Source organism: Grammomys surdaster, unplaced genomic scaffold (assembly GCF_004785775.1).
Source record: "Grammomys surdaster isolate TR1022 unplaced genomic scaffold, NIH_TR_1.0 126048, whole genome shotgun sequence".
NCBI classification, from domain to species: Eukaryota; Metazoa; Chordata; class Mammalia; order Rodentia; family Muridae; genus Grammomys; species Grammomys surdaster.
This window is the reverse complement of record NW_021620860.1, coordinates 3,433,515-3,455,068: the sequence shown is the minus strand read 5'-3', so window position 1 is coordinate 3,455,068 and position 21,554 is coordinate 3,433,515. Positions and strand designations below refer to the sequence as shown.

The window sequence follows — 21,554 nt, the reverse complement described above, 5'->3', positions numbered from 1 at the left end:
CGAATCTGCAGTTTTATAGCTGTAGAGGAAAGAACTCGTAAAATGCTAACAGCTTTTATGCGCTGCAGCATAAACAACAACAGACTCCGGCTTTATTGCGTTTTATAGTTTGTTAAAGAGTTTACAGCCGTTTTTTTGGGGGCTGGTTACCCAGCCAATTCCCTCCACACGATAGTTAAACCTTTATCAATAATAAGGAAATTGATCATTAAAGCTTTAAATATGACTACCTCGTTTGTTTGAAAATATGTTTAGGAGAGGAAGCTGTATGATTTGATAACTTGTATTAAAATACCAATTACATTTATAGGACCTTTTAAAACTCGGCGCAATTAAACCGTGTTCTTTTACATTTTTCCGAAGCGACCCTGACATTTAGAAAGACTCCAATTGCCTCGTTAAAATCGCGAAATTAACAGCGTGCCTACGCCAGGCTCAGCGTTGTGGATATGTGTGCGCGCATGGTGTTTTTCCGTGACTCCCCCACATCAGTCTTTGGGGGTGGTCTGCGAAGGTATTTGATTTGTTGTGAGGCAAGAGATATCTCATTAATGTAGGTAGTTAAACAGATTTAATCCGTATTCGTTCTCTCTCTCCCCCCCTCCCTCTCCCCCCTCTCCCCCTCTCTCTCCCTGGGTGTTTTTTTTTTCCTTTCCCCTCCTTTTTTTCTGCCCTCTCCTCACTCCCTGGCGCTCTCTCGCTCTAGCTCTCTCTCGCGCTCGCTCTCTCTCGCTCTCTCTCGCTCTCACCCTCGCTCTGCGTTCTGTCCGGGAGGAGTACCCAGAAGCCAATAGGATGCGGGGTCTCTAATGGATGCAAATGATGGTGAAAAGACGGGGCAAAATATGAAACAACTCATTTGGAGGGAAGTAAATCACCGAAAACTGTTTATGAACTGGCATCCCTTCTTCGAAATGTAAAGCGAGGACCTCTTTAAGTGGCGGTATATTTTTGTTTGGGGGGTGGGGGGTGGGGGGAGGGTGAGCGAGCCGCGGCTGCCATGCAGTCTTAGACTTTTGCAGGCTTCGCTCTTCTATTCCTGGAAATCACAAAAAGTGTGGCGGCTTCGAGATCTTCTTCGTCCTTTCTTTCTTTTCCTTCCTTCCTTCTTTCTTTTTTCCCTCCTCCCTTTTCCTCTCCTTTCCTGGCGAGGGAGACTAGGAGCCGGCGAATCCGCGTTTTTTTTCTCTCTCTCTCCCTCCCTTTTCCCCCTCCCCACCCCCTCCCCAACAGCCCCCAACTACAGCCTGCGCCGCCGCCGCCGCCGCCTCAAAATTCAATAAAATGAGCTCTTATTTCGTCAACTCACTGTTCTCCAAATACAAAACCGGGGAGTCCCTGCGCCCCAATTACTATGACTGCGGCTTCGCCCAGGACCTGGGCGGCCGACCCACCGTGGTGTACGGTCCCAGCAGCGGCGGCAGCTTCCAGCACCCTTCGCAAATCCAGGAGTTCTACCACGGGCCATCGTCGCTGTCCACGGCTCCCTACCAGCAGAACCCGTGCGCCGTGGCGTGCCACGGGGACCCCGGCAACTTCTACGGCTACGACCCTCTGCAGCGCCAGAGCCTGTTCGGTGCGCAGGATCCAGACCTGGTGCAGTACGCAGACTGCAAGCTCGCGGCAGCCAGCGGCCTGGGCGAGGAGGCCGAGGGGTCTGAGCAGAGCCCGTCGCCCACACAGCTCTTCCCCTGGATGCGCCCTCAAGGTGAGCTCCCGTCGGACCTGGACCTGACAGGGTGGGAAGGGGCCAGGAGGGCCCCAAGCCGGTGTGTGTGGGGGGGGGGTAGGGCTGGTGGGCAGTCCGGCAGAATCTTCTGCTTCTAGAGGACTTGTGGGCTCCGTTCCAAACACCTATCTCCTCTCCCTGCCTTCCTACTTTCTTTTCTCCTTTTTCCCTTTTTTTGCTTCCTTTGAAGGGGGGGGTGTCCTCTAGGCGAATTTCCTGAATCCATAAACTCCTCGCCCTCCTTTACTTTTCTTCTTCTCCCCCTTTCCCCTTTTACTGTTTTATGGGGGCTGTGGAGAAAGAGCGGTGGGAGTGGGGGCGCTCAACGTTTGCACTTCTCAATTGCTTTATAGTTTAATTACCCTGAAGAAACTTTTCTTCTGGGGCAGAGGCTCTGGGGGCTTTGCAAGGTGGGTTCGTGGTCCCCACTCTGGCTTTTTATTCTTACCCCCCTCCTCCACATCCACCCTCCTAAACTTTATGGCACCTTTAATATATCTGAACCCCTTATTCTGGTTCTAGTTACCAGAGGAAGGGGCTCCTCCTTCATGGCCCCTGCAGATTCAGGGCTGTCTAGTCCCCCCTTGCCCTCCCCCCGCTGACCACGTCCTCTGCGCTCCCCCTCCCGCCTCCGCATAAGGGTCCCCTGCCCTTATTATCCTGGTCTCCTAGGCTGGTTCACGAATCTTCCAACCTTCTCTGTCTCTGCCCCCTCCCCCACCCTCCCCTCTGTCTCGCCCTTTTCCCCCATTCCCAGCAGCCGCCGGACGCAGGCGAGGCCGCCAGACCTACAGCCGCTACCAGACCCTGGAGCTGGAGAAAGAGTTCCTATTTAATCCCTATCTGACTCGCAAGCGGAGGATCGAGGTATCGCACGCGCTGGGACTGACAGAGAGACAGGTCAAAATCTGGTTCCAGAATCGGAGAATGAAGTGGAAAAAGGAGAACAACAAAGACAAGTTTCCCAGCAGTAAATGCGAGCAGGAGGAGCTGGAGAAAGAGAAGCTGGAGCGGGCGCCAGAGACCGCTGAGCAGGGCGATGCGCAGAAGGGTGACAAGAAGTAGGCTCCAGCTGGGACTGCTCGGGTGCCCGGACTAGCCCGCACGTCCGCCGGTCCCTCCCGCGACTACGCCGCCGCCGCCCGCCCCCCGCCTCCGAGAGCTCTGGCCCCGCGAGCGGAGCCAGGAGCTGGGCCTCCCACCGCAGCGTTCCCCGCCGCGCCAGTCCCCGCTAGTGGTAGTATCTCGTAATAGCTTCTGTGTGTGAGCTACCGTGGATCTCCTTCCCTTCTCTTGGGGGGTCCGAGGGGGAAAAAAAAAGAAAAGGATTTTAAGCAAGGACTCCCTCGTCCTGCGAGGGTGATCGACTGCGGCCTGGCAGAATCCCCTCGCCCCCGCCCCATGTAAAAAAAAAAGCCTCCTTGTGCAATGGTCTTTTTCCTTTGAACGTGCGTCTTTGTAATGACCGAGGTACCGATTTCTGCTAAGTTTTCCCAACAACATGAAACTGCCTATTCACGCCGTAATTCTTTCTGTCTCCCTCTCACTTTCTCTCTTTTTCTCTCTCTTTCTCTTACTGCTTCCTCATCTTTCCTCGCAACCCCCTCTCCCCCCGCTGCCCTCCCTAGCTGGCTTTCACTCTTGCTTCTCTCTTTTCCTACTGTCCCCCCCCACCCCACCCCCTTTGGTTTGACAATTTTGTCTTAAGTGTTTCTCAAAAGAGATTACTTTAGTTAGCATGCGCGCTGTGAGCAATTGTTAAAAGTGTTCTTAGGTTTACTGTGAAGAGAATGTATCCTGTATCTGTGAATTGCTTTATGGGGGGGGAGGGAGGGCTAATTATATATTTTGTTGTTCCTCTATACTTTGTTCTGTTGTCTGCGCCTGAAAAGGGCGGAAGAGTTACAATAAAGTTTACAAGCGAGAACCCGAGACTGGCCCGGGCCGCCTCTCCTCATTCGCTCTTAGGCGCCTTGCAGGGCCGGGGTGGGGGGAGCTGGTCAGCAGGCTCCTGGGCTGGCCTAGGCTAGGTCGCTGAGAGGAGGGGGCGGGGGTTGGAAGCAGGTGGTGCGAGTCCCTGGGCCCAGGGGCGCAGGGGGTGAGGGAGGCGGCTGAACGTGATTGGAGGAGAGACGATCGAGGGAGGGGAGCCAAGAGAAACCCCCTCCCCTTGCGTTCCGAGGCTGAGGGGCCGGGAAGACACCAGCGCCCAGGCCGCTCTGGAGAAGAGATGTACCCAGGCTGGTGGCTAGTGTCCCCTGACGCTTTTTTCTTTGTTTCCGTGTGTGTGCTGGGGGGGGGGGGGCGGTTACGGGGGGGATGAGAAAGATGCAGTGCAAGGCTTCTGAGTTTATATTTTCACTTTTTTTTTCTCGGACTCAGGTTGGGGAAGCAAGAGCAGAGAGAAGAGGTTGCTCCCTACTTCCCCTCACTGAGACGTCGCCACTTTCTCCCAGTTTCTAGGCCGCGGCTTGCCACAGCCTTCCTTCCTTCGTTGGCTCTGCCTTCCTGGCTGCCACGCTCCACTGAGTGAGGCATCCGCCTTCCGGAACCGGGAAAGCAGCGAGCCGGACCCAAGCCGCCCTTCTCCCTTCCTTTTTCTCCCCGCCTCCATTCCGTTCTTCTTAATTTTTGAATATCTTTTTAATTGTCACCAGAAATCTCATCATCCAACGCCTTATTGGGTTGGATTCCTGCCTTAGGGACGCCTTGAACTCATCTAGTTATTACAGCTGGGGCACTAAGAGACAACCAGGAGGCCAGGTTCGCCTCGTTCCTCCTCTTGGGAGAACAGCAGCAGCTCGGATGAATTAACTCGAATTAATAAATATTCGGCCAGCACCCACCCACCAAGTTGCGAACATTCAATCCCCGCGTCTGTCTCTCGCTCTGTAACCGGCTGGGGGAAATGGGTGGGGGGTGACAACACGGATCGCTCAGCGGTTATTTATTTTCTCTTCCACTCAATTCCTTCCTCCCCAAATCTCGCCTGCAAGCTGCCTCCAGCCCGCGGGGGTCGACAGCGGCCCTTAAGCCCCTAGCCCCAATCCGCAGAGCTCGGCCTTTCCATTCATTATTGATCATATTTTATAAATCCAACGCCACACAATTTTTTCCACATTACTGTGAGCCTCTGGGAGGCCGTCATATCATTGGCCGAGGGGATATCACGTGGGCCGGGGTCACGTGGTCCGAAGAGGAAAAAGGGGGTCCTTTTGGTGTAAATCTGGACTCTAATTCTGTAATATATCAAGGAATCTCGTAAAACCGACACTAAAACGTCCCTGACTACAAATCATCCGGCCAAATTATGAGTTCATTGTATTATGCGAATGCTTTATTTTCTAAATATCCAGCCGCAAGTTCGGTTTTCGCTCCAGGAGCCTTCCCCGAACAAACTTCTTGCGCCTTTGCCTCCAACCCCCAGCGCCCCGGCTATGGAGCAGGTCCGGGCGCCCCCTTCTCCGCCTCGGTGCAGGGTCTGTACTCCGGCGGGGGGGGCATGGCGGGCCAGAGCGCGGCCGGCGTCTATGCAGCCGGCTACGGGCTCGAACCGAGTTCCTTCAACATGCACTGCGCGCCCTTTGAGCAGAACCTCTCCGGGGTGTGTCCGGGCGACCCCGCCAAGGCGGCTGGCGCCAAGGAGCAGAGGGACTCGGACTTGGCGGCCGAGAGTAACTTCCGGATCTACCCCTGGATGCGAAGCTCAGGTAACGCCGCGCTCTGAGCGGTCCCGAGCCGCAACGTCCGGGCCACAGTCCCCCAGAAAGGCTCTCTTCCGGCCAGGGCACCCTTCTCTGTGTCCAGGTTACTCCCGGCTGCAGATCGGCCATTGCCATGCCGTTTAAGTCTGGGCTGGCACCACGCGCGCCGCCCCCACTCCCAGTTTTGCTCGGTGCTCTCAGGCCCTGGCGGATCTCTTTTTGCCGACGCTACAGAGCTCAAAGCCCCCAGACCGCCCCCAACCCTTCCTCCGGGCCTTTTAGCTTTAAATATTTATCAGCAGCGCCGGCACGGGCTGGAGACGAGGCCGTTTGTCTTGCCTAGAAAGGCTGGGGTTTGCAGAGAATAGCCATTAGGGTCTCTCTCTCTCCTCTCTCCCCCCTTCCCTGCCTGAGAGCTTAGTTCTGGGTGTGTCCCCCTAGTCCTAGCTTGGGTAAGATATGGAGGAGGGGGCCATAGCGCTAAGCAATTCTCCCCTCCCCCTTCCTTTCTAGCCAACCCCGCTCCCCCATTATTCCCATCAGGACAATTAGAGGTGGGCTCTAGAGGCCTGGTGGGAGGAGGGGGATACAGAAGAGATGAGGACCCAGCCAGGGAAGCAGAGCCAGAGAGTGGTGAAGGAGTTAGTCTGAGACCCAGAGCGATGAGTCTACTGACCCCTCCTGCCCTGATGGACTTAGGAGGACGGGCTAGATAGCAGGCAAGGGCCCCATGAGAGCATAGCTGTCCCAGGTGTCTTTCCTAGGGCTCTGTGGGCCCCTGAAGAACAGCCAGGTTTGGTGGTATCACTCCAGAAAGATGACTCTCCTCTTTGGGGAAGGCTAGAACTCAGTGGAACCAAATCAAGATTTAGGGAGAGTAAGCCACCCAGCAGCTGCTTTAGGAACTATAAGATACCAAGGCTTCCTTCCCTCAGGTCTCCTTCAAAGTGTTCTCACGTCTTTTACATTTCCCCAGTGCAAATGGGCTTGGGAGCCAACTCCAAGGCTCAGAAGACCCAAGCTGGTCAGAGGCTTTCAGACTCGTGGGGTTGGGGGCCATGAGGAAACCAGTTCTTGACTATTGTTCTTCACGGTTTCTATTGCCTACCCTGTAATTGAACTGACCTTCCAGTTGGCTTATCAAAGCCCCTTCCCCTTTTCCCAATCGTAAATGTTTCAGCTGGGCTTATAGCTGACTTGAAATTAAGGTCCTTAGCCCCTCCTCTCTCCTGTCTCCTTCCCAAGAGGGCTGATACCAGCATCTCCCCAGTCTCCTTGGTGTTCTGAGCCTATGCTGGAAGTTCTCAGATACCCTTCAGCCCCACCATAGGAATCTTCACCTTCCTCTCTCTTGTAGGCCATGGTCATTCTTTTCTTCCTTGCAGACCTGGAGGCTCAAAGATTGCTGCAGAGGATTAGGTTTTCTGTGCAGGAAGGCGGGCGGGGACCCAGGCCTTCCTTGCTATTTACTGGGAAAGAATCATCAGAAGGCAATCGCTGTCAGACCACTAATTCCAAGGCCCAAGGAAATCAAGTTCTTACCTCTTCCCCATTCCACAACAGGTTTGGGTGGGGAGTGGGCCTATGGGCCTTTTTATTTCTTTTCTTCTCAGACCAGGCCTGAAGCCCCACTCTAGGGACACTAATATGGTTTCCAGAGTCTTGTACCTCAAAGGTCACCAGAGGGGGAAAGGGTAGACTCGTAGCCCCTGAACTCAGAGAGTGACTGAGAATTAATTTGCCTTCCTTCTATGCTAGCCCTTTTGGAATAGAGCCTCAAGGAGCCGGCAGCTGAGAATTACCTGGTTTTCAGAAGCTCCTGGCTGAGAAAAACCACCCTTCATGGATGACAGGACTCTCTGGTGTGATGGGGCTGGCCTGTGAACCCAGCACTTGGCACTTGGGGAGGCTGAATCAGGAAGATTTCTACTAGTTTGAAACCAGCCAGAGGCTTCTGTGGACACACACACACACACACACACACACACACACACACACTCACGAAGAAAAGAAAGAAAGCAAATGTTTGCTTTGAGAAGGTTGGACAATTTTTTGCACATGGCAGTGAAAGGGGTTAATTTTGTTCCAGCAAGGTGGTCTTTTTCTGCCCTCAAACATCAAACTACCTAGGAAGGAGGTCTGAATTGTCTTGCTGTTTTTCATTGTTTCTCTCTCTCTCTCTCTCTCTCTCTCTCTCTCTCTCCCTCCCTCTCCCCCTCCCCCTCTCCTTCCCCCTCCCTCCCCCTCCCTCCCTCCCTCTCTTTCTCTGTCTGTCTGTCTGTCTGTCTGTCTGTCTGTCTGTCTCTCTCCTAAATACTGTGAGTAGGGACTGATCGAAAGCGGGGCCGCCAGACCTACACGCGCTACCAGACCCTGGAGCTGGAGAAAGAATTTCACTACAATCGCTACCTGACTCGGCGGCGGCGCATCGAGATCGCGCACGCGCTCTGCCTCACCGAAAGACAGATCAAGATCTGGTTTCAGAACCGGCGCATGAAGTGGAAAAAGGAGAACAAAACCTCAGGCCCAGGAACCACTGGCCAGGACAAGGCAGAAGCAGAGGAGGAGGAGGAAGAGTGAGGGACAGAGAAAGCGAAGAGGAGATAAGAGAAGAGAGAAAGAACCCAATGTGGGAACTGAACACGAAACTCAAATAAGGGGGCAAACTGTTTTAAATGAAGAGGTCTAAAATTAATAAGGAAAAAGAAGTGTGAAATTTGGGTTTCTTAACACTGTAAGAAAAAAATACTACCTATGGGAAAGTGTGTTTGTTTTTGTACAGTATGGGAAGGTCGTTATCTACCTGCTCTGTGGCTTTCTGGAATGTGCCTCCCCTTTTCTATGTTGCTAGTAAGGTCTTTGTAAAATCTTGCTGTTTTGTAAGCCCTCTTTGAAGCTGTCTTTGTGAACCGTGGTTCCAGATGAACAGATTAGCCTGTGGTTCCTTACCTACCCCATACTTCCCAGTAGTAATACTAGAAGGGCCTTACGGAGCCCAGAGGATCCACTAGCTTCTGCGTCTGGTGCATTTGGCTGCTGATTCTAGCTCCTATCCGAGAGCCTCTTTCTGTATATCTGAAGGATGGAAAATAAAACAGGATTAAATATCAACAGATGCTGTATTTTCTGTCTCCCTCTGGCTGGGAGGGGTAAGGGTTGGTAGTGAGTGGGTGTCTCAGAGCCCTTCTGCTGGCCTTTTCTGTCTGTGCTGGGTTTGCTTTTATTTTCCAGATGCCCCTGCTGTGGAGACTGCCAACCAATGAACCCCAACACCACACACACACACACACACACACACACTTCCTTTATACTTCCACCAAAACACACAATTCCTATATTTACAAGCTGACAGCACACAAAAAATCATACACTGTTACAGTCACAAATAAACACAGACATTCATATAGTATCAGATATACATACAGGCTTTTGCACAATCCCCGAACTCCAGAACACATGTATCCACGTTCACACACACACTCAGAAGTAAACACACGTTCACAGTCACTCACAGATACATTAATTCACACCAATGTACATTCACACACTGGTTTCTAAACAGAGAGTCACATTTGCCCCTAAGTAAATACATCTATGAGACCATATCATCAGTCACAGGCCCAAAACACAACCCTCCCCCCCCCCCCCCCCCCCCCGTCCCAATTTAAAAGCTTCCAGTTTTACCAACACCTTCTTCTATCCAGGCCTTTAAGGGACTATGAAATCTGAGCCTAGTGACACCACAAGTACAGTGATGAAATCCAAAATGGTAGGCCTCCAAAAACAAATGGAAGGAAAGCGAAGGGTGAACACCCCATCCATCCCACCTCTGAGGCGGTTTGGGCAGAGGCCAGGACAGCAAGTAGAGGCCTTCTAGTCTGCCCAGGAGAATCTCCTTGCCAAAATGCTCAATGTTTCCCCATTCCGTCGGCAAACATTTTCCATTGGAGTAATCCCTTGATTTTATTTCAATTTATTTTTTACTTTATGTATTAAAATCTATTTCATTCTAAATTGACATGGGCGATCCATATGAAATTTTAAAATGGGAGGAAAACCAGTCCCAGTGAGCGACAGCGAGTTTACCGGGTTGCCGTGGGTGAATCAGCGAGCTAGGCAGCAGCGGCCCGCCAGGGCTTCCTCAGCACTGCCCAGCCGGCTCTTGAGTACGGCCAACCTCAAACCTTCTGAGGGGCACACACACGGGAGGGGGAGGGAGAGAAGAAAAAAGAATTTTAAGAAAGGGGGATTATTTCGTTTTCTGCACTTGATTACCAGAAACTCAACCTAAAATGTAGGTTTTTGGTTTTGTTTTAAAGAAAGCCCAGGAAAAAAAAAAAGAGTTATTGTTAAAAAAAAAATCAAGGATTTTGTAAATTCTTTATTGCTGAACAAAAGCCTAAATGATAGTATCTTTACATCTAGACGTGGGGCGCTGGTTTCTAATAGTTATTCTTTACAAACCCTCGATTGTTTAAAGAATATATCTTAAACCGAAAGGCCTTGAAAAAGGTAGTTGGTTTCCGGAAAAATCTACTTAATTTGAATTTGTAAGAGACAGCCCTTAAAACCCACAGCTTCAATTGGTAAGAAAAAGCCCTTAAAACCTAAGGCTTCCCCAGAGCCGACCGCAGCAACCCACAGCGATCACTAGGATTTCTCCTGGGGAACCTGGTTCGGAAAGCAGGCGTTTAGGCGGGAGTGGTCTGGTTTCTCCCTCCCCCAGTTTCTGAGGTGCTGAGGTGGAGAATCTGCTTGTTAGACTATCAAGCTTGGACCCCATCCAGGACACCTTCTCTCCCGAGGCAAAAACTAGACCCTGTGGACTGACACTCCCCCCCCCACACACATACCACACCTGCAATGCTGCAAACCTCACAGGTGGGGGAACCCCACCATCTCTAGGGCTAGGAATGTGGGGGTATTCAGAGGAGGAGATGGGGTACAAGAGCTTTCTTTTTGTCACGACGCAGATAGCAGCTCCTAAGACTGGCTGCTGCTCTGGTCTCACCTCCCTGTTACCTCAGAACCGTCCCTTGTGGAAGACTGGGGGTGGGGTGGGGATTTTTACTATAAAAGACAGGCAGAGCTCTTGAGGAAAATGTGGAGGTTTCAGAGAAAACCCCCGGTTCTAGCTGAACCATTATGGCTTCTCCACCCTGAATTCTTGCACCCCAAATCTCAGCCTGCCTCAGATTGGGGTTTCCCTAAAAAGGGAAGGGGAAGAAAAGAAGATGGCGACGGAGAAAAGGGTTGCTGGTGGAGCAGCCATGAAGAAATGCAATAAATTCCTTGTTGTTTTATGAAAATTTACAACTTTGTGATAGAAGTTTATGAGTGGTTGAATCCAGCGATTGGCCGGCGCCGGTCATGTGGCCGGGCGATCGTGAACATGAACTTTTTATCATTTCCCTGGTGGTTATAATGCAGCATTCTTTGGACACCACACCTAGGTCGGAGCACTGCCGTCCTTCAGGGCTCCAGCCTCTTGATATTTTTATACTTCAATATCAGTTCGATAGAGCAAGAGAGAGAGAGGAAGAGAGAGAGAGAGAGAGAGAGAGAGAGAGAGAGAGAGAGGAAAAGAGAGGGGGGAGAGGAAAGAAGGCTAAGTGAGAGAGGGAAGGAGGGGTGGGAATTACACAAAAGAGAGAACCAAAAATAATTTTGATTCTTAAGTTAATTTACTTGCTGATTTGGGATTTTTAGTCATCATGAAGGCTCAATGAACAATCTGCCCAGGACTGCAGCCTGATATCATTTTTCAAAGCCAGAACTTACTCCATTTTCTATGCAAATGTCAGAAAAGCGAAACAACCTCTCTCTCAAGTCTGGAAAGGGGAAACGACGGCTCTCAGGTTGGGACAATATTATCTGGAAGCTGAAGAAGAAGCGGAATGCTCTTTTTTCCCTCCCTCCCCATCCTTTTGAATCCGGAGGAGGGCAAAAAAATCCTCAAGTTCTGCAAAGGTAAGGAAGATTCTACAATTCTTATCTTTTGCATCCTTTTTTTAAGGAGGTGGGGCTTAGGTTTTTCTCTCTCCTCCCCCCATCCCAAGACCGGATTGAACCCCACCTCTGGGCGCTGCTGGGAGAGGCTTCCCAGGAAATTCTGTAGTAGAGACAGGGGTAGCTGCTTCCTGGAGGGGGAGCGGCTGCAGGGAGGATGGGGAAGAGGAACGGAAAGGGTTCTATGAGGTCAGTTTTATGTTGCCTTTTTAGCTGGGAGAGGTCTCCAGCGAGGGGTCTGCAAAAGCGAGGGTGGGAGGTGTGCGGGCTACAGCCACGCTGGCCAGTCGCTCTGGCCCTTGTGGGTTTTTGCTCACCTCCCTCCATCTCTCCCTTGTCCTGGCCTCCCCGATTGCCCCCATGCGGTTCTCTTGCCCAGTGTGGGTAACGGCGATTTCCCGGCTGCATTGGCACGAGGGGCGGTGGCGCTGAGGGACGTCCTGGTCTCTGTGGGGCCTGGAATCTCCGCAGAGGCCAGCCGAGGGTGAAGAGGCGTCTAGAGTGACATAAAAAGAATAATTCACAGAGAAATGTTCGCTATCTTCCTTCGGAGACATTTCTGAAATTAAAGGGTTGTGGGTGAAGGAACCCAAAACGAGGGAGACTCCCCAGGAAGCTAGCCGAAGAACGCCCAGCTCTTTGGCCACGGTCTCTTGCCACTCCCTCCAGCCGGAGGGAGCCTGCAGGGAGTTTTGTGGTTTTAACGCGGTAGGTTAAAGTCTGTTGGTCTCTGTGTGATTTGATCTTGTTATCTGTGTTTTATTGGTAGAGGATGTGTGGATTTTGGTGAAGGAATTTGTATATTTGATATGGGCACATTTCAAACTTTCCTGGATTTAAATGAGATTGGGAAGAGACTTTTAGTATGTTGTTTCAGGCTTGTACACAAAAATCCATTTGGTTGTGTGGGGGTGGGGTGGGTGGGTGGGTTACAAAACAGAAAGGAAACCTAACTAAAGAATGCAATGGTGTGATCTGGGAAAGCCTCCTGGAAGCTGAGCTTCAGAGCTTTCAAGCTTAAGTCTAGTCTTTCAACCACCCAATTTTGTTCCTTGGCTTCCTGGGGATGGGGGAGGGGGAAGATCTCCTAGGTGTGAGACAGATTCCTAAAGTGGCTGGTAGGCTTCAGACAGGCTGGTGAGGGCTAAGAAATGGGACGAAAGGTCCCCAGAGAAGCTATTAGTGACAGGGAGATAAGTGACTTTGGGCATGAAGGACAGGAGACATTGTGATTTCTTTTGGGTTGCATGAATAAGGATTGTCTTCGTGTTTCTTAAGAGCCTGTGCAGGTGGTTCAGGCTCAGGCCTCTGCTTGTCTGGGATTTTAGGGTCCTGGGAGAGTGTGTGGGTACATTGGCCTCCTGAGCTATTAGGAAAGGGAAACGTAGCCACTTGTGGCACAAGACTGGGGCTCCCTGGGGGCCCCAATAAAAAGCTCTAGACACAGGCCTGAACCAGACTCACTGAGACGCCTTGGTTTCTTAGCAAGTGAAATTAATCGCCAACATCCAGGACGCTCGGACCCTGTTTGCGGCGGGAAAATACCCCTAAATCCACTCAAACTAAAGGTCTTTTCCCCCTTGTAGTCTTGGTGGGTTATAAATCGTCCCTTAGACAGTTTGCTCTGACCCAAATTATGCAGTTTGCTGCCATCTACCGTCCGTTCGGGGACAGGCGGCTTTGGCACAGCAAGTCGCTTGACACTCCTGAGCCCTGCCGGTTTGCTCTGAGCCCCTGCCGCGGGGTTCGGTGGGATTCCGGCCCACCATGCCCTCTACTGCATCTTATTCGCCGAATATAGGATAGAAAGTGGAATGAGAGTCTCTTGTCACATTATCCTCAACCTTCTCCCATCTCCTGCAGACCCCCACTCACCCCAGCCACAAACCTAGAGGCTGGTAGAGGAAGAGGGAGTCGAAAGGAGTAATATTGTATGTAACCCACGGACATGGGGTACTGAGCCAAAGGGGTTGAGGGTTCAGACCCACGACCCTCATCACCACCTAAGACACGAGACACGATTGGGGGCCGCTGGAGAGATGTGAAGCCAAATCTGTTCAAGGTTTATTTAGTTTTCTTCTCAGCCAAGGGAGGGAGGGGGTCCCGTCAAGGGAGGCGCCGACCAGGCAGTTCCACTCGGTTGTCAAAAGACAAACCCAGTCTGTATTCTTCCAGTTGGTTTGTGGGTTTTGCCAGTTCCTAAGCTGGCGAGTCTGTGGTGAAGGAGTTGAACTGAATTTTCTGGAAACTGTTGGTGTCTGCAAGTGAGTGTTGGTCCCCTCCCCCATTCTCGACCGTTTCAAGCGAAATCGACGCCAAAAAAAAAAAAATGCTTTGGCAGAAAATCAGGAGTGAGGAGAAATCATTAAAAAACCAAAACCACTGTAATTTCCTTTCCTGCAGGACCCCTCACACCCGGTTAACGGAACCGCTTTCCCAGAAGGGGGTGGCGAGGGCGGGGTGTGCGCCTCCACTGCGGCGTTTGGAGTCTTGGCCCCTGTCTCACCGGTTACTGATTAGCTCGGGCTTTCAAGCTGTGGGAGGAAGCTCTGACTGCCCCTTTCAAGGTGCTCTGGCCCCCCGTTCTTGGGCGGGGGGGGGTCCAGGAAATTGCCTGCGGTGCCAGGCTGGCCAAGGTGTTACTAAGGTCTGGCTGGGAGCTGAGGGTCTAGTGGCTGTGTAATGCTAGGGGCACACACCATTGCTGCTGCCAGGCGCCTTAGACGCCTCTAGAGTCTCTGGAGCAAATCTTTAAGCTTTTTTTTTCTCTCTCCCTGTGTCAAGAGTGACTTGGCGGCTAGATGGCCAGGCCCGGCTTAGTGAGTCGCTCTGCAGGAGGCCCCGAGGGATCTGGCAGGAAGGTCTGGGGCCCTCCTAAATTTTTTTTTCTTTTGGCAACCAGAAGAAAACATAGGGAGGGAGACGTCAGGTTAACACAGGGTTTGAACCACTTCGGAGCTCTTAGGGTAAGGGAAGAGAGGAGAGAAGGCTCGCCCACACCTCCTGGAAGATCAGAGCGGATGCCGATCATTTGCATAATGGAAATGAGGTCTTTGTACCTCGCGATTTGGACCAGTCGATTTTAGGGCAGAGTGTTCAAGGAAAGAGCCTTTTTTCCAATCTGTGGAGGCCATCACATTGCACTACTGGGAAACATTTCATACAATCAGAATCCAGGGGGAGGATTGGGTTTGAGAGATTTTTCATTCTCCCCACCCCAGGTAAAGTTGAGGGTGGAACCCTTGGGTACCCACGACCCAAGGACCTGGGGGGGGGGAGAGTATCTCAGAGAAAATAGGAAGCTTAGATATTGTCTCACACCTCCTCACACAGGCAAATGCCATTCCTAAGATTACCTTCCGGAGATGTTCTCTCCTGAGCTGAAAATGACTTAAGCAACATTTCTCTGGGAGTTGGAATGTGCACGCTTACCCACGGGACTGCAGATTCAAAGCACAGAAAATCACAATTATAAATCCTGCCTGTGGGGTATCAAGACAAGACCACTGGTGTGTACTCAAGACTTGATATATATTTACATCCCTCCTTCTATGAGTGAGGGGGCGGCAACCCTAATGGAGAACTGGCTGGTGCCTGCTGTGTGTGTCTACGTATTTGCCAGTGGAGACAGACAAACTGAGGTGGATAGAACCACAGACAGATCCGTGGAGATCTGGCTCCAGAAACCAGGCGGTCTCTGGCCCAGCTCTGCCTGCCTGCTCTTTTTCCCAAACAAACGGATCAGATGAATAAACGCTCATAAATACCTCTGGGCTTAGATAAGAGCGATGAGGCGCTATTTCCTTTCATGCCCGACTCCAGGCGCCCTGGCCCTGGCCGCTGTGGCTCCATCTTCAGACAAGCAACCTGCAGAGGTGAGGTTAATTCAGGGGCTGGTGCTGTAAAGGATAAGGCAATTATTTTCCTGCCTCTATCACAGGAGAAAGCCTCCTCTTACTTGGACCATACTTACATGGACAACTATACCCTAACTATACCATATTTCCTGTGATGAGGACATTGTGACCAGGGAGAAAGGCTGAGGCCAAGGCCCAGTCTCAGTGGCAAGAAAGGGGGGAGGGTCCTTCCGTGCCTTGTTGCCTTGATAGCTTATAGATAGCTCCTATTCCTCTCAGCATGGGCCCAGCATTTCTAGACTGGAGAGCATTGCTGCTTTCTTCACCTTTAGGAGGTTTGAGCTTCTTTTTTAAACGCCCCCTCCATTAGATTAAGGCTAAGAGAGACACCCAGGGATGGTCATTTTGCCACACAGGGACAGTCTAGCAGTTGCTATGAGTTCAAAGAACTTCAGAGGCCACGTTGCAGCCAAATAAATCCTCCCTCTTGATCACCCATCCTCAGCCCTTTCCTATTATCCGTGGGCAGAGCTGGCCCACAAAAAAAAAAAAAAAAAAAAAAAAGGAGCCCAAAGAACAAGGCAGAGGTGGGTGGGTCAGCCTGGCCTGGCCTCAGGCACTATCTTACATCCAATCCTCCCTGTCTTCAGGTTGGATACACTGTTTGCCCTGGGTGTGCATTTTAGGATGTGTCTTTATTTTCTTTGGATGAGAGAGAAAAGAGAACATTGATACACTCTTAGGCTCCCAAGTTCTTACAGCAGCTAAGAAGGTGAATACAAACATGAGACATGGGAGGTGGTCTGTAGAGTAGTTGAGAGACAGGAGGGTTAGTCTGGTCTCTAGAGTGGACATGCCAGATTGACAGTTGGAAGATGGTTACTGAATCCCTAGGAGGACCTAGCAGCCTTCCCTCCTTATAAAACCAAATCTAAACCAAGTCTTGGGATGGGATTTCAAAGGGAACTACCAATTTATAGAGAGAGCAGGAAAAAGAGAAGGCTCTCGGTCTCCAATTTGAGGGTCTGAAGCCTCAACATTTCTAAGACAATTTCCTGCAGTGTCTAGATTTACAAGAACATCCTTGGTTCTAAAAATCTGTAGCCAGGGATTCTTCTTACATCATTTGAGAGATAAGCATGGATGAGGAGAGACCAAGTGAGGATTGGTTGCAGGAAGAATAGAATGCAAACAAGTGAGGCTACCTAGGCTGGGGTTTTCCCTTCCTTTTCCCCTCTCCATCACCAAGTTTAAGGACTACCAGTTTTTTCTCCAGGGCCCCAGTCTCAGTCAAGACTGCAGCCAGGACTGAGTTATCTTGGGCGTAAGGGACGGCTTGCCTGAAGCAAATAGCCTAGAGGAGCAGTGAGAAGGAGAAGCTGGGCTCGCATACCCCTGGCATTTCCTTCTTCTGGGTCTTCTAGGCAGAAGGATCTGGCTTGCCCTCCTCTAAGCTCGAGAATTGGGTTGAAGTCGTGATACGATAAACCTAAACTTAAAGGGGGAGACAAACCTGATAAATAGTAAAAGATTTTCCAAACCTGTGAAAGAGGGTTTTTCCCCTTTCCATGTTTCTAAAATGAAGCAAATAAGCGGACAAGTCCGATCTCGTCCACCACCACCACCCCCTAGCCTCCTTTACGGGGGCACAAAACCCTAGAAACAGACCTTCCCCCTTCATTCTCTCTCAACGAGATTCGAGGGTATTTATCCAGCCCTCCCTTGAGGGAACGGGCCCATGCAACGCAGGGGTTAACTTTTCTGAAAACACAATTAACTTTTCCCTATTCCTGCGTGGAGTGGGGGGAGGGTGTCTTTATTTCATCACTGGGGAATGGGATGATCTTCATCTAACTGTTTCCTCCTCCCTCAAAAGCACAGTCGTCTCTTTCGCAGATCCTACGTAGGTGGATCAGGGCGCCTTGTGGAGAGAGAGAGAGAGAGAGAGAGAGAGAGAGAGAGAGAGAGAGAGAGAGAGAGAGAGAGAGAGAGAGAGGGGGGGGAAAAGGTTGATAGGTTTGTGCGCGGGTCCCTCGTGCAGGCTGCGCTCCTCCTGGGTGCTATTTGACAATTCCTGCCTCTGCCATTGGTCAGTGTTGGATCAGATGGTTGTATTTCCTTCTGGCCCACACTGGCACCTCGCCATCCCCCCTCAGCTAAAACCCAATCTCGGCTATACTACTAATAGGCGCGGCGCTCGGACTATAAAACACAACAAATCATAAACCCGGCGGAGCAGCAGCGGCCGCGCGCGCCTCCCCTCCCGATGAGTTCCTATTTCGTGAACTCCACCTTCCCCGTCACTCTGGCCAGCGGGCAGGAGTCCTTCCTGGGCCAGCTGCCGCTCTACTCGTCTGGCTATGCGGACCCGCTGCGGCACTACCCGGCGCCTTACGGGCCGGGACCGGGCCAGGACAAGGGCTTTGCGGCGTCCTCCTATTACCCACCAGCCGGCGGCGGCTATGGTCGGGCGGCGCCCTGTGACTATGGGCCGGCGCCTGCCTTCTACCGGGAGAAGGACGCGGCCTGCGCCCTCTCCGGAGCCGACGAGCCGCCCCCGTTCCACCCTGAGCCGCGCAAGTCCGACTGCGCACAGGACAAGAGCGTGTTCGGAGAGACCGAGGAGCAGAAGTGCTCCACGCCCGTCTACCCGTGGATGCAGCGAATGAATTCGTGCAACAGTGAGTGATACTTCCCGCTGTCCCGCGTGGGGAGGGGGGCAAGCAGAAAGGCAGAACTAGCGAGTGTCAGCATCCCCCTACCCCAATTCTCCCACTGGGAATTAGGTGGGCATCTCAGCAGATAGGGCAAGATTGGGCCCCGGCCCCCAGATCAGTCCTCTTGCCCGAAGAAGTTACAAAGTTTGCAAAGTCCCAGCTGCACAGTAAAGCAGGGGGAGTAAGTGGGCTCTCTGAGAGAGTCAGGCTAGGATTGTTGATCAGGAAGAGGGCAGGGGACTCAGTCTCTGGTCTTGCTTTCCTCTATGTTCTCCCCGTCTCTTGTCCGGATCTCTGTGTGTGTGGGGGTCCCGCACCCAAAGACCACTCCATTAAAAACAAGAGTGCGTCATGAAAGGGGAGGGGTAGCATGACGCCTGCAAGGGCGAATTTACTGGGTCCTGGATTGTTTCCCTGTGGCTGGGGGAGGGGAGCTGGGGAAGGGGGACTAGAGAGCTGTGAGACACTACCACAGGGGTGGCATAGTCTGAAGAAGGAGGAATAAGAGAGGAGAGGCGGAGGGAGTGAGAAGAACAAACTGGCGCCTGAGTCTCAGGTTGGATTATTTGTTGGCTTCAAGTCCCAATTGATGTCCATTAGCAGGACACGAAAGTGAGGAGCTGTTAACGCGGACTATGAATCGATCCACGTCATTATGGATTAAGGGCCAGAATCTATCATCGAGTATGGTAGGGAGAGCTGGATGGATGGAAAGGAAGGGAAAGAAAAGATACAGCTCGTAGGAGACACACCTGGCCAGCCCCTCCCCCAAGCTCAGGTGGGAGTCCAGCTGCCCCTCCCCTCCCCCACCGAAAGTCTAGACAGAAAGCACAGGCCTCGGAGTCCAGGAGGGAATCTGGAGGGGGCGCTGGAGGAGTGGGAAACGGGGACCAGAGAATGGGAGGGGGATAGACAACTCCCGACTGGCTAGCTTTACGTTTGAGGGCCGAGTGGGGGAGGGGCTACGGGCTTGGTTTGGTGACCCCAGGCCTCAGTTTCTCCTCTCTGCGTAACAGGTTCCTCTTTTGGGCCCAGCGGTCGGCGAGGCCGCCAGACCTACACACGCTACCAGACCCTGGAGCTGGAGAAGGAATTTCACTATAATCGCTACCTGACCCGCCGGCGGCGCATAGAGATCGCGCACGCCTTGTGCCTGACCGAGCGGCAGATCAAGATCTGGTTTCAGAACCGACGCATGAAGTGGAAAAAGGAGAGCAAACTGCTCAGTGCGTCTCAGCTCAGTGCGGAGGAGGAGGAAGAAAAGCCAGCCGAGTGAAGGTGCTGCAAAGGGAGGGGGGACGCGAAGGGAGAGGTCTGTGGGGGAACCTAGGGCACCCGAAAGCCCCAGAAGGCTCTGCGGTCGGGGGAGTCTGGGGACTTGCTGTCCAGCGCAAGACGGGCGGGGCCCAGCGCTCTCCTGGATGCCCCCTTCTGCAGAGCTCTTCCTGGGCGCTTGGAGGATGCCCACCCAGCACCCCAGCGCCTCCTCCCTCCCCGAAGGACCCACCTTAGCCTCATCAGGCTCTCTGGTGAGAACTGAGAATCGGACTCACTTGCTGTCTCCTGGAAGCAGAGCAGAATGCTCATGTCCGTGTCGAGTCTCATTTCGTCCATGTCCCCCGTGCACGGTTCAATGGTAGATTCGCTGCCCCCTCAGCAGGGAACTGAAAGACTCCCTGATCCCAGACTTGTCTCTCCTACCCCCCCCCCAAAGCCACTGGAAGGAGCACATACTACCTAGAAGTAAGAAGAGGAGCCTCAGAAGAAAACAAAGTTCTATTTTATTAATTTTCTATGTGTTGTGTTTGTAGTCTTGTCTTAGCTCTGGACGTGAAATACTTCGGTAATAATATTAATATTATTAATAATGATTATGATGATGATGATGATGATAATAAAGATGTGAAAACTCGCAGCTTAATCACATCCAATCCTTCCCTGTCATTTTTCCCCCTCCATAGTCCCCAGCCACCCTGTCACCCCTGAGCCTGAACAGCAAAGCCAAGAACCATGGTCCACCCCGGGGGCCTTCACAGCCTCCAGCCTCAACTAGGAAATTACAGTTGAGATAAAAGCAAGGAGCCAAAAGCAGGGGCCAGCGGTCGGTCCTCCCAGGCCCCGGCGTTGGTTGTGCCTCCCTCGCTGATGCTAAATTCACAATTGCCTCTCCATTCAGACGTGCGAGATGGAGAAAGCCTTTTCCCTCTTGCTCTCTAAGCTTGCCTTGGTTGTGAGAGACTCTTGGAGGGATGCCACTCGAGGCCTCCTTTCCCAGAGCTCTGGAGAGACGGAGCTGGGCGGGTCTAGGAGCTCTGCAGCGTTTTTTCTGTCTTCTTCCAGCCAAGGCCCCTGGCCTTTGGCCCGCCCACATGGCTGTCTCTGCCGGCCTTGGCCCTCGGATCCCCGGCCTATTGCTCCGGAGACTGAAAAATGAGGCCACTGGGCATCTCTCCACAGCTCGTCTACAGGCTCCAGGATGCCCCTTCTCATATTAAGTAGGAGTTCGGTGGCCAGGAAGAGGATGAGAAGCCGGCAGCAGAAGGCTGCAAGGGCCCGACTTTATCTTGCTCTTTGGAGACCTGAGGGCAGGGGGCCAGGTGATGGGGCCTTTAGTCTCACCTTCTCAACCCAAAATGGCTCATTTTCTGTTTGCTGTCACCCACACCCAAGCCGCAAGCTTCAGGCACCGGTTTCTTTTCTTCCTCCTCCCTCTCCCCCCCCCTTTTTATTTTTAAAGAAAATAGCCGTCTGGCAGAAGGGGCCCAGCTGCGGAGATCTCTGGCCGCCCAGCGAGCTCAGCAAGGGGCCGGCGGTCTTCTGAACCCCTTCCCAGCGAAGGCAGTGAGGCCGATGAGCAAATTCTCCAATTATTAGCCACCAGCAACACAAGGCTTCGGATCTGGCCTCCGAATGAGATAGCTGGCATCTGGCGAGCTTGTTAAAGGGGATCTGTTTAAACCCCAAACTCCCGCATAAGAGTTATCACCCAAAGCTTAACCTTACAGGCGGTTTCCGCTCTAGTCTTTGCCCTGGCGGTGTTTCTCTTCTAGGGTCCCTGCCCACCTCAGTTCCTAGGCCCAGGCTAAGGATGAGAGGTCAGAAGGAAAAACCCAAACTTCCCAGGGGCCCAGCAGAACGAAGAGCTTCCCTGCCTTTTCCAGCCTCCCTCCTGCCTAATCCTGCGGCCCCCTCACCTTGTGGACCCGTCGCCGAAGCCTAGTCAGGAAGCAGGCCTGGCTGCGCTAACAAAATTCTTATCATTGTTTTTCGCACACAACTTCTAACCCTTTCGCCCCATTTTCTTACCCAAGTTGGGGACTGGCAAAGCTGAAGGAGGGAAGCTCAGACAACTACATCTGTGATCATATTATGCAGAGTTAAAATAATAACGGGGATGATAATGTCAGAGAGGCCATAAACAGAGGGGATAGCCGCACCCTAACAAAGTAGGCAAAAGACTCAAATCCATCTTCCTAAAGGTTCAACCCTGTAGGTGAGCTTCGGGCCGGGTTTCTTTCTTGCTTGGCGGTTGCACAGA

The 21,554-nt window shown here is 52.2% G+C and overlaps 2 protein-coding genes across 7 annotated transcripts; both read left to right on the top strand.

The window, feature by feature from the left end:
- The first annotated feature begins 211 nt into the window (after positions 1-211).
- Positions 212-8,544, top strand: LOC114610494 (homeobox protein Hox-B8). 3 transcript variants are annotated; one of them, XM_028755069.1, is made up of 3 exons: positions 1,285-1,708; positions 2,490-2,718; positions 7,971-8,544. In XM_028755069.1, exons 1-3 carry the CDS (start codon positions 1,285-1,287, stop codon positions 8,011-8,013), a joined length of 696 nt encoding a protein of 231 aa, XP_028610902.1. In that variant the 3' UTR covers positions 8,014-8,544. The 3 variants fall into 3 exon arrangements, with proteins under 3 accessions (XP_028610901.1, XP_028610902.1, XP_028610903.1); XM_028755068.1 differs by lacking the exon at positions 7,971-8,544 and having other exon boundaries at positions 212-1,708; positions 2,487-3,661; XM_028755070.1 differs by lacking the exons at positions 1,285-1,708; positions 2,490-2,718 and adding an exon at positions 4,922-5,439 and having other exon boundaries at positions 7,760-8,544.
- A 2,519-nt stretch (positions 8,545-11,063) lies between these two features.
- Positions 11,064-19,931, top strand: Hoxb6 (homeobox B6). 4 transcript variants are annotated; one of them, XM_028754972.1, is made up of 3 exons: positions 11,064-11,403; positions 17,488-17,980; positions 19,033-19,330. In XM_028754972.1, exons 2-3 carry the CDS (start codon positions 17,566-17,568, stop codon positions 19,290-19,292), a joined length of 675 nt encoding a protein of 224 aa, XP_028610805.1. In that variant the 5' UTR covers positions 11,064-11,403; positions 17,488-17,565; the 3' UTR covers positions 19,293-19,330. The 4 variants fall into 4 exon arrangements, with proteins under 4 accessions (XP_028610805.1, XP_028610804.1, XP_028610807.1 ...); XM_028754971.1 differs by lacking the exon at positions 11,064-11,403 and adding an exon at positions 11,556-11,631 and having other exon boundaries at positions 17,456-17,980; positions 19,033-19,931; XM_028754974.1 differs by lacking the exons at positions 11,064-11,403; positions 19,033-19,330 and adding an exon at positions 18,620-18,858 and having other exon boundaries at positions 17,319-17,980.
- The last annotated feature ends 1,623 nt before the right edge of the window (positions 19,932-21,554 follow it).